We start from the raw sequence: 12,862 nt of genomic DNA on the forward strand, positions 1-12,862 counted from the left end.
ATGAATACCACTAGCTCTTCATCTGGATCTATCATCTGGAATTACCTAAAACTGTAGACAAATTAACGAAGTTCGACGTGTTATCAGGCAAACAAACGCAATCAAAATGAACCACCTGAGGGTGGTTTTAGTTTTAGATTGTATAATTCTACATGTTTATCTAACGAGATCACCAAAAAATTCTATATTTTGTCTGATTGATCATTAACCTAAAATATAAGGATAAATAAGGATAAGGATTTAAAATTGAATTTTAAAAAATTCTTTAACTTTCCAAAACTGTAGACAAATTAACAAACTTCATAATGAAATAAAAAAAATCATGATGAACCACCTGAGGGTGATTTTAGTTGATTATTGACCTAAAATATCATCAATCCTTGAAGGATTTTTAACTATTGATCCCAACTGTACATAGCCATACCTAGATTTTGAGTATATTTTGATATTTGATATTGATATTGGGTATATGTATGTATAAGTTACTACATGTGAAAGGGTTTTCAGAAACAGATAATCTTTCTGTGATAAATAATCTAAATCACTAAACTTTGTTCTTGAAGAACGGGAAATTGACAGTAAAAAGAAGCTTTTGTACCTGATATGAGGGAGAGCTCTAAACCAATTACTGGATAAATGGATAATGTGAAACCTCCACCTAAATACTTTAACATCATTTTAAATCCGACATATTGGTTTATTTTTCATCGTCGCAATCCTCCACAGAAATAGAAAACTTATAAATATAACGGCACAATCTCAACTGGAAAGTTTTTCCTTGTCAACGCCTCCCTCTCGACCACCCCATCCGACAAAAGGAAATCAGCCCGTCGCCAATATGGCCCCATTGAAAATTCTCACCGTTCGACAAGAAACTTTTAGCGAAATAACGCGCGTACAGCCTTTATCGTTCGCGGAATATCAATTTTTATTACCTTTCTTCGAGGTCCGGAAGCTGTCGTCCCTGGGCACGTACTGGATGTCGTAGACCAGGGTCGTATTCGGCAGGATCTCGCGGTCCTTGTTGATCTTGTACACCGCGTACTTGAACGCCAGCTCGGAGCTGCTGTTTTTCTGGTCCTCGGTGAAAATGGCTCCTGGAAAACAAAAGGAAAGATGATAATAAAACTCGTGGTGAGGCAACTTTGTCTCATTTTGTTTCAGTGTGCGAGTTTTGATACAAAATCTATAAAAACATCGATGGTAATGAGATTAGAGTATATAGACAATGTATTTTATGGGTATGCGGTCACATAATCTTCGTGTTTTTGAATTTGTTGAGTCCGAATTATTATTATACTATAGTTTATAAATAATTGAAATAATTAAATCTGACTACATCGACTCCATATGATCTATATTTTAATATAATATACATTTTAATTTATTGATATATTATTACTAGTCGTTTCCAACTAACTTAGAATTTGTCTCTTAAACTTGGACTTAAAACTAGTTACTTATCTAGGAAGACTCACTGATCCTAACTTAGTCTCTAATAAAATAAAAGTTAGTAGTACTTTTCAGTGTGGTTCGCATTTAGTGTACGTTATTACACAAATTCACAAATCACACAGTTTGGTTCTCTTGACTCTGCATCCTAGTTCAATATTCTCCAAGCGTTGCACCATTTCCGTGTGTACATATAGATGATCTCTTTCGTCGTGTCTTGTTGTGAATCTCTTAATTTGCTTTATAGCAGTGTAAGTGCGAAAGTTTTAGTGGCAGTAATTGTTTCTGGAGTAGTTGGGTACATCCACTAAACATCTCAGGATTTTATTCTGAAATCCTTGTATTGTGTTTATATTACTTCTCGCTAAATATCCCCAAAGTTGTTTTCGTAGGTCCATATATATTTCAGTACCTGTTTATATAGTAATAACTAATTATGTACGAATTATTTAGATTTTGTTACAAATAAACTATACATTTTTGGTATTCTAGTTTTAGTTCTTTCCTTCTGGTTGCTCCTTCCAAGGAAGGTTTGAGTCAAAATTCATCCCAAGATATTTAACATTGTTACTATATGAGATAATTATAAATTCTGCATGTCTGATTCCATTTTAAATTATTACGGGCGCCTGGCTGTTTTCTGGTTGCTTCTTCGTTATTGTCTCCAATATCAAGTACCTTTAAAATATTTAGAGAATAGCAAACATTTATAACTTCGGTTATACAATAACAGTTCATCAACAAGAACAAAATTTAATAAAACCCACTTATTTGGAGTAAACGTAGTGAAATCACTTTAAGGGCACGTCGCATTAACAAAATAAGATGGGAACAAGTCAACTATTAGAGCAAATAAAAGAGGAGGACCGACGAACGGCCTCGGTTGCCGACGAAACGGGACCGAATAACTACAACAAACCGCCCTTAATTTCGGAGGGTGCTTTCCGGCAATTTTCTCCCATTTTTATTTTCCTAAAATATAAATTAAATTACCCTAGTCGCCTAGAGCCGCCTTAACTAATTACAAGCTTAAGAATTGTTGATTATTGTGTTAGTTTATTTACGCTATATTTACGCTATACGCTATATACGAGGGTGGTTCCAATATGATGGAGACAAACGCTGTAGATGGCGCGCATGTATGTTTTGAAGGTTGTGGCTTGAGTATATGATAGCTGGGTCCCTTACCAACGGTGTGGCATAGTTTTCGTCTGGAGCGCATCTTTCACGCGTGTGCTACGACCATGAGTGAACGTCAAGTGCCGACCACCGTAGCGCAACATATTATCACTCGTTTTTTAGTGTGGGAAGGAGTCGAGATGACGGAAATTTTTCTGCGTTTGCAAAATCAGTTCGATAGTGAGTGCCTGAGTGGGGCTACCGTGTTTAAATGGGCCAAAGCATTCAAGGTTAGCCGCGAAACCGTCGATAATGAGCCGCATGATCGTCGACCGAGTAAAATAACTTATTTTGGAGGACCGTAGGATGAATGTTCCTGACATTTCGGCTGAACTCGGTACCAGTATTGGTAGTGTAGAGTCCATCATCCACGAACACCTTCAATATCGTGAAATAATGGCGCGATGGGTTCCTAAACTGTTGAACTTCGAGCAAAAATTTACACGGTTGAAAGTTTGTCGTGTGTTTTAAGACGAATCTTTACTACAGACGAGACATTGGTACACTATTACACTCCCGAAAGAAGGATGTCGTCTAAAGAGTGGAGGGAGAAGGAGGAAGGGGCGCCAGTCAAAGCGTAGACAACCACGTCCGCGGATAAGGTTCTGTGTACGGTGTTCTGGGACCGGCGGGACGTTCTGTACGTCGCTTTCCTGCGCACCCAAAGTACCATTAATGCTGCATACTACTCTAACCCTCTGAAAACACACGCGAAACCCGCTTATCGTTCGAAACGGAGGAGCATCCCACCACGAAGTGCGATTCTTTACAATTGCGAGTTGCGATACAATATCGGAATTAGGGTGGGAGGTACTAAAACCCCCATCCTACAGTCCAGATATATTACCGTGCGATTATGGCGGATGTTTTGATGATGACGACGATGTTTGGACCTCTGAAAGAAGCCCTTGGAGGTGAAAGATTCAACACCGACGACGAGGTAGAGGAGTTGTGCGCACATGGCTGTCCGAGTTACTCAAGGAATTCTTCGATACCGGCATCAAAAATTTTCCGGAAAGATGGACAAAATGCGTAAATGAATAACTAGTGACTGGAAAATGCCTAGAAAAACCACCTTTATTATATATGATAAATCATCGGTGGAGAATCACATCCAGCACAGCGAAGAGAAACTGCACACCATCCTCTTTCCGTAATAAAAATGCAAAGTCTCCCATCCGCCATCAATTTAACAAAATAAACGGCAAAATATTCGCCTAGATAGCGTTAAGATACAATAATTAATAGCCGCGGCGTGGGACGAAATTAGCAGTTAAAATTCATTCCGCGCCTTCTTATCTTGAGCCGCGCAAAAGGCTCCCTTATTTTTCAATTTTTCGGAATTAGTTCCGGATTAAGAGAACCGGATTGTCGAACTGTCCTCTGTGGACGCTCTAAATAATTTATAACTGAGGTTTTTATAGGCGCAGGTCAATGAGGCTCCGGGTCATAACATAAAATATTCAGTATGGCTTCGAGAGGGGAATTAAACGCCTTTATGGCAAAAATGTTGAGGGTCAGCTACGAGACAAATATGCCACGGGAATGGGGGGATGCTCTTATCTAGTCGAACAGGTTTACGATGGAGCCAATAAAACGGTTTTACAATCAATTAAATGGGAAGGGACTCAATCATCATGAATAGTATTAGACCTGATCCAATAAAGCTCCAAATTGGAGTTACGACATAGAAATCGTATAAATGCTAGTAAAACGACTGGCATATCTTAAAAAAAATACACACGTATAAAATACCCGGTAGAATATAATTGAGTAGCTTCAATTAGTTACCCATTACTCCTCATTATTATATTATATAATTTAATTATATTAATAATTCTTTTTTTCTTAATGAATTAAACATTCGAAGAAATGTGTTGTAACATCGAAACTACTATAATTATGGTAGGAACATCAGAAAATGGGAATAAATACTGTTCAGAATGTAAAAAATTGCAAGAATACTATTTGTGATCCTTCTACGGGCTCTTTAGACTTATACCGACTAGTTTTATAATGAAAACTACAAGTGATTTATCAATAGAGTAGTGAGTGGGTGGTGAACCCTCCTTTATAATGATTGTCCTTTTCATTAAGATACTATTCGCAAAATTATTCAAAATATTAGTAATAGTGAAGACAAGTGACACAGAACTATATGTATACAAAATTTAGGTTTATTATTCTTGAGGGACCCAATAACAGACCATCATACTATTTAAATTATTGCTCTATCGTCTTATTAAAAATCACATAGAGAAAAAACCTAATACCAACGCACCAGTTCGGGTTCATTTACAAGCATTCCACAATTGACCAGGTCCACAGAATAACAGATGTTATCGAAAAAGCCTACGAAAATAAAAAAGTATGCTCAGCTATATTATTAGATGTAGCACAAGCCTTCGACAAGGTTTGGCATAAATGTTCTGTTCATAAACTACAGAAAATGTTACCAAAACAACACACCGAACTATTAAAATCGTACATTACAACCAAAATTTTTAGAGTCAAACAAGAAGAAGCTTACTCTACAATAAAAGAAGCTAAAGTAGGTGTACCACAAAGAAGTATACTGGGACCAATACTTTATCTACTCTACATTTGTGATATACCACAAATGGAGAATATTACGATGTCTACATTTGCCGATGATACTGCGATTATAGCTGTCGGAGACAATAGTGAAGACGCCACACGAAATTAGAACAGACAAGCGACAATATAAATAATTGGACACAAACTATAAACAGACCGTACAAGCATCAATAACATTAAAATATACTGTCATTCCATATAGCAACAACGCTAAATATCTCGGAATGAATGTTGATGCAAAACTTCGCTGGAGGGAACATATAAAGAAGAAAAGAAATGAACTGGAATTGAAATATAGGAAAATGTACTGGCTAATTGAAAGAGAATCCCAATTATCAGCATATAATATGCAGTTCAATTATGGGGATATTCTGCAAAGAGTAACATAAATAAAATACAAATTTTTCAGAACAAAGTCCTGAGAGGTATTGTGGGCACACCCAAATGCTGATTAGGACTGATTACCTACATCGAGACCTTCAGATACCCACAGTTAGTCAAGAAATCAAAAGAATTGCAAGGGGGCATGAGGAAAGACTCCATTCTCATACTAATACTGAAATATTGCAACTTTTGGATACCACCAGAACAGGACACAGACTCAAAAGAATCAAACCATCTGATCTTGTGTAGTGTTGTGTATTGAGGTGCATATATTAAAAAATACAGTAGTGACATGTATAAACATTATTTCACCAGAGGCCGAGATAGGGCCGATGGGTCCTCCTAGTTATATACCTAGATTTAAGTTATCATAAAGACAAATTTTAGGTTAAACGGAAACGACTAGCAACAATGTGATAATTAAATATAAAAAAATCTTATTAAATATAGTATTATATATAATTAAAGTTAAACCTCGAAAGTCCTAAAGAACTAAAAAAGGCATTCTAGCCGTACATTCATTCCATAATATGCAAAACACAAATAATAAGCCGGAATATACATGTCTTCCACTTCGCCATTCTGATGTAAATCCAGACTCCATTAAGCACAGTTAATATGGGAACGTATTCCAGTTTTCAGTTTGCATGCGCACGGCATCTAATAGCATTAAAATGGCTTGATCCCGCTTATATAGCCGATATTTCATTTGTACAACGTTGAAGATGGTGTACGTAATTTTATCTCGAATCTCGGATCAGATGTGATCGTTTTAGAACTGGATATAGCAACAAAGAATGAAACTTTCGTATCGAGAATGTTTATATGTATGTTAAATAAGTAAAATAACTGTTTGGTGAGATCTATTGATGATGATGATAAATGATAAATATTTATTGTATAGTGGGAAATTTTTTACCTGTTATCTATAAAATTATTTAGCAGCCATCAAGGACAATATACCAACACATTCTGTCAACAATGTTACCAATAAAATATCAATTTGAAGACGATTTTCTATTACAAATACTTTTGACGACACGCGCTATCGTTAACGAATGAATCTCAGTGATGTCGAAGCTTCAGGGACACTGATTTTTCGACCAGCGGTCCAGAGCCTTGCTTATTGGCACTTTTAGGCACTAGGTTTCATGAAGAAGTTAATAATTATATCCACTGATGTATGAACATTCACAGAATGATCATTTCTTTTAATAGACGATGTATAAGACGTTCGAGAGATTGAAGAAGCTGTTATCAAATTACATTACAATTTTTGTATAATACATCAGGTTTCCATTAAAAAAGAACAGCGGAAGCAGAACTGTAGATCTACACATTAAAAATGTATCAGTCCAGTCTCATATAAATATCCTAACAACTCTTCATCATATTAAACAACCTAACGTAATTGTTAAATTCAATGGTTTCGTCATTTCTCTACAGAATATAACAGTTTTCTATTTCATATCATTAAGTTATTCAATACTTACAAACTCCAACGGTGTAATACTCCACATTAGCATAACTAGTTCTATCTTTTGTCCAAAATAAACATTTCCCACAAATCACACGGTTTTAAATGTAGCTATACAAGAATCCTGCAACTTCATCTTAACAAAGTTGAATTGGGGTTGAAAACGTCGCGTGTCAAAGCAAAAGAGACAAATCTAAAACACTCACCCTTTGTAGAAGAATATGCCCCTCAGTAAGATGGAATAATCGTGAACTTCCGCAAGCAGACAACGTTAAAGATCTGAGAATACATTTTGATCGACGTCTGACATGTAAAAAACATATAGCAACAAAACGCAAACAGCTCGGGCTTAAACTAAACCAAATGTATTGGTTGATAGGGCGTAAATCTAAATTATCATTAGATAAGAAGGTTCTGCTGTATAAGTCAATACTTTAGGCCCATTTAGACCTATGGTTTTGAACTGTGGGTACAACTGGGAAATCTAATATAGCTATCCTCCAGAAGTTCCGAAATAAAGAGTTGCGAGTCATTGTCGATCGTATTAGGTCTCCAACAAACTGATTCAGCATGATATCCCCTACCTATAACGAGTGTAATTCGATGTGTTAGTGCGAAGTACTCTGAAAAATTGTTAGTATATCCCAATGCACTCGCCAAACAGTTAAATGTCCGCAATGGTAGTGTAGTGCATATGCTCAAACGCAGACTACCTTACGAACTGATCGATAGAAACATATAGTGAGATTTATATCTTATCTCTAGAATAAGCTAGAATAGTTTTTAGAATAAGTTAGGATAGCCTTTAATTTAAGTTAGAATAGTATCTAGAATGAGATTTAGATTACAAGTTGTACAGCAGATCACTTACTGAAGTGATCTACATGTTAAGATGGTTATATCATATAACGGAAATCATACAATAATACTTATTGCCCACGGGCAGATTGTTGAAGTTCTAAGAGATTAATTAAAAAAAAGTGTGGCTATTTTGGTGTCAGTGATGAAGAACGGCCTGGAGGGGCAAGAAAGTTAGTAGGCACTGAAATTCAAGACTTATTGGACGAAGAGGCAGCTCGATCTTCCTAAGATGATTAGCAATTGATGATCCAAAGGAAATTTTCATTCCATTCCACTCGGTGAATATTCCATCCAGTGTATATGGTGGGATCAGCAAGGTGTTTTGTATTACGAGCTTCTAAAGCCGAATAAAATTGTTAAATACGACGTTATTTAAATAAATATCATCGTCGACGTCAGATCATTCTCTTGTATGACAACGGTCTTGTCACACGTTGCAAAACTTGTGAAGGATACACTGGATACCTTGTTGTGGAATAGCAAGTTCTGCAGCACCCAACGTACTTACCAGTAATATCGCCTTTTGATTACCACTTGTTGATGTTGAATAATTGATAGCTACAAAATTAACATCGCACTTTTGAAGCTAGAAAGTTGTAGGAAATGATAGAAGATGTTTTAGTTAATATATGTTGTACTAATTTTGCTAATAAATGCTGAAAATGATCAGAATATATGCCAGCACCTAATATATGTAAATTAAATTTTTGACTATAACACCTTAATAATTGTAATTGTACCAAATTTCAGACGATTCATTATTACGGTTGGTTAAAACGGTGTCCTACTCCAATAAAAATTAAACTATATATGTTGAATCCACTCCGAATACGTTCACGTTCGATCCGTGTGGTGGCATTAAGACTGGTCAGTTATATTATGACAGAAGCAAGGCCGATAAATAATGATCGAGGATTCTGCGGCTTGGTCATTTACGTCCCACCGACCGGGTATTTACTAGTATTAAACCTGCCTGATTATCGGGATTTGTACCCTCCAAAGGGCGCTCGGAATAATTATCCCGAGTAAGTAACAACGGAGGACCCGGTCGTGTTAATCTATGAAATTATGGTATCCCTAAAAACATTTTATTGGGGAAATTATCTTGTTTTTATAATTGTAGTTTGTCTTTAAATATTGCACGAACTTTATTTGGCTTTAAAATAGTCCAAGGCTTACATATTTGAGTCAGGTTTATTTTAGTGGAAGCATCTTAGATGGCACAGAAATTAGAATAACTATGTATTACAATTTTTATCATCAAAAAGACTTTTTTCATGTTTTTCATAACAAATTTTAATATAACAATATGATAAGAGATAAAGCCATAGTTAATTTATCAACAATGCCCAATTAAAAAAATATATTTTACTTAACTTATTAAAATTATATTAAGAATGAAGTATTTCAAAATATATTGTGTTATTAATATGCAACAATATTAGTCTATAATACAGTCTTAACACAGGACAAATCCATGCTAACTCTCTTACCTAGCTCTGAAGATTCACTGTATTTAATATTTTGGTAATCCTCTGGTAATAAACAAGGTAACCTGTCAGTATTCCTCAAGATTCATATCTGCTTTATATATTCACTATGAAATATTGAAACCTACATAGCTGTTGATACTTCCTAATTAATTAATAATTAACTAATTAATCTTAATTGAATGTGCTTTGATAAACTATCATATTTTAATTGCTTATTAAAGAATCTTTACCTAACCTTTATATAGTAATAAATACTATATGAAATGACAATAAATACGATATATATATATATATATATATATATATATATATATATATATATATATATATATATATATATATATATATATATATATATATATATATATATATATATATATATATATATATATATATATCACTTTCCAGTACTTTTATTGTTGCTATGAACTTCCTCAATAAAAAATAACTGTGTCTACCTAGTTAGACAGTAATATCCATTAACGAAAAATAGTTTTTCTGGATCAACTTTTATTGCTTACAGCTACGATAGTCATCCCTAGGCTAGCCTGGAGTATATTTCTCATTTGTTCAAATCTATAGCACTTCTAGAACTAGATATCTGAAAAAACAAGAACGGATCGATTCCTCTTGGTCATTTTTGGTTATACTCTGATGTAATTGTTCGTAGTTTTTTAATTATTAAGCTATATAATTGTTATCTTAACATGATGCAGATTCTTTATTGGGATTAATATATGCTTAGGTGATTTGGTATTAAATTTATAGATTAAGATTTTAGAGATACTCATATAAACGCAACAAATATTCAATATTTTTAATACTTAAATATACGAAGAATAATGTAGTAATCAATATTATATGGGAAGATAAAAGTTAAAAGGAATGTCCTATGTTTGGTTCGAACGCTGATGCAAATTCCACCAACAAAATGCACCATTGAGCCAATAAAATGCTTCTACTTGAGCTTATCATCTAGTGCCATGCCTTGGCATTTAGTATGATGTAGACTTCGTGTGTGGAGACTCGTGTAGACTTCATAGTAATTCAATTTTGTTTGCCATTTTTTAAGTCCATTCTGTAACGTTATTGACAGCTGTTTGTACTATATTTACACTTGTCTCAATATTGTTATTTGTAGTGAATAGTACAGTATCATCAGCAAATGTGGCTATTGTTACTCCTTCATATTTAAGGATATCATTAGTATAGAGTCAAAAGATAATAACTTATAATAATCCACTCCCATAGGTGGGGTTCAGATCTGAATATTCGTCATCAAGAACAAGAACAAATTGTATCCAAATTTTTAGGTATAATCGTCCGAAACTGTTACTTGTACTGAAACTTATTATTCACTTATTTTTGGTCATGTACAAGACAATCTAAACCTGTTTGAACAAAACTCGACCTCAAATGTTTTCCTTTTACTTGTTTCGAAATGTTTTCTCCTTTTTATACGTCACCCTTTGGTAACTTTCCTTTGAACTGTTGCTGGTTTCAGGCAAATCGGCGACCGAAAAAAGAATCGCAAATTATTTAACGGCAACGTAACGCGGAACTCCCGGGCGTTTGTTCCCGAACTTCGGCGACAATAAAAACAAGAGAACGTCGCCGTTTAATTCATTCCGTTTCCGGCGTAATTAACTTGTCAAAAATCGTCGTACGAACAAATGGCGACCATCAAAGCTAACGAGTCGAGAGTCGCGGCCGGGACGGTTTTTTTTACTGCGGCACGTATGAGGCGTATTTGTCTTTGTCCCGATGTTGGAGGGCGTCGTTATTCATTTTTATCTGGTTGGAGACGAGATATGGATTGAGGATGGAGTGGCGAGACGCGCGTTCTTGTCGTGGCACTGGTGGCTGGCTATCCGTTCGGCACGGGGAGGGAGATAAGGAATACTTTAGACCATGTCCGGTGGAGATTTTATAAGGAGAGAGGTTTGTGGAGTCAACAAAATCTCGAGACTTCACGTTGGACTATAATTCTAGTAGAAAATCCTCATACCATGTGAAAACAGCAACTTCCAAGAGAGCTTGTAAAACCTATATATATATATATATATATATATATATATATATATATATATATATATATATATATATATATATATATATATGTATGTAGAGAGAGAGAGAAAGAAAGAATGGGCGAGAGAGAGGGAGAAGGAAGGAGAAAGATAGAGCTGCCATTTTACTGATTGCCTTTGCTGCCATACTATGGTCTAAAATAATAATAATAATAGAGCCGAAAAAAGACGAAAGCCGTATTAAATTATTAAAACGTGTGGGAGCCCGGAGAACATCCCCTCCGTCATGCGTACGTCTGCGGATCCTTTTGTGCCGCTGAATATTTCAAACGCACATCAGTCGCTAAAACGTCATAAAAAGAAACAATATTCACGAGCGGTCGCGCGCGCTTTCACGAAATATTAAGCCCCGCGTTTTTAGTCGCAAATTTACTATACCTGTTTTCGACATCTATTTCCTCCCTCGCTTCTTCGTCGACCTCGACGCCTAACCTACCACCCCCTTTTCTCCCCTGCCCCAAGCTTCCGGCGACGCCTCGTCATCCTTCTCCACCGCGATGCCCTTCGCGTCGTCCCTAGTCGACCTACAATAGACTCACTCGACGTTTTAATACACTCACTCAGCGATGGGAAATATTTGCATAAAATTAGGATAGGAATGGCAAGGAATTTTTGGCAAATGAACGAGAAGAATCGGTCGATAATGGATAGGAAAGCTCTTAATGGCATACCAACTGATTCGGTGCAATGGACGTAAAAAACCTAAAAAGATTAATCCTCTTTATAGTTATTTTTATAGTGTTCTAGTCAATATTATTTATATTATAGAGAAGGTAATCAATTTATATGGATTTTATTTTCTAAACTCCCTGATATTACAATTTAACGTAGAGAAAATGCTCTTCAAATGATTTAAATCGAAATAAATATATATTATATCCGAGAGAAGGTTGTCTAATAAGTGTAGCAAATAAGATGGTAAAAGTGTCTTAACTCTCGAAGGTAATTTATTACTAGTGCTCTATTGTACTTGAGCAAGCTGAGTGCAAGATAAATATATCAATAAGTATTTTCCAGACTAAAATTAAATTAGACTATTTAAACTAAAGTTGTATCACTTACGCACTATACAAGTTACACATTATACAAGTCCAAATAAGCTTTATAACAGACATATAATATCCACCGATATACACCTCCTAGGATAGATTGTCTCCATGGCAACTGTCGCAGGTGACTGTCTCTCCATGAGGAGTCTACCAAGGGATAATTCTGACTCTAACAATATCAGCACATAATTCAGTCAATATAAAACTCAGGAATATCCTGAACATTTTTTCTTTATTTTCGGAAGGTTCCAAGAGCAATTACTACGTGGGGGCAACATT

The 12,862-nt window shown here is 35.3% G+C and overlaps 1 protein-coding gene across 1 annotated transcript in view; it reads right to left on the reverse strand.

Moving 5' to 3' along the window:
• LOC143203592 (glutamate receptor ionotropic, kainate 2) overlaps positions 1-12,862 on the reverse strand; it is a 309,747-nt gene that overhangs the window by 120,300 nt on the left and 176,585 nt on the right. Inside the window, exon 2 of the mRNA XM_076415804.1 lies at positions 936-1,097. Coding sequence (XP_076271919.1) covers positions 936-1,097 — 162 coding nt within the window. The remainder of the gene's footprint in view (positions 1-935; positions 1,098-12,862) is intronic.

This window comes from Rhynchophorus ferrugineus, unplaced genomic scaffold (assembly GCF_030347505.1).
Source record: "Rhynchophorus ferrugineus isolate W39M unplaced genomic scaffold, kcgeb_rfMv2 rfM10, whole genome shotgun sequence".
In the NCBI taxonomy this organism is placed as follows: Eukaryota; Metazoa; Arthropoda; class Insecta; order Coleoptera; family Curculionidae; genus Rhynchophorus; species Rhynchophorus ferrugineus.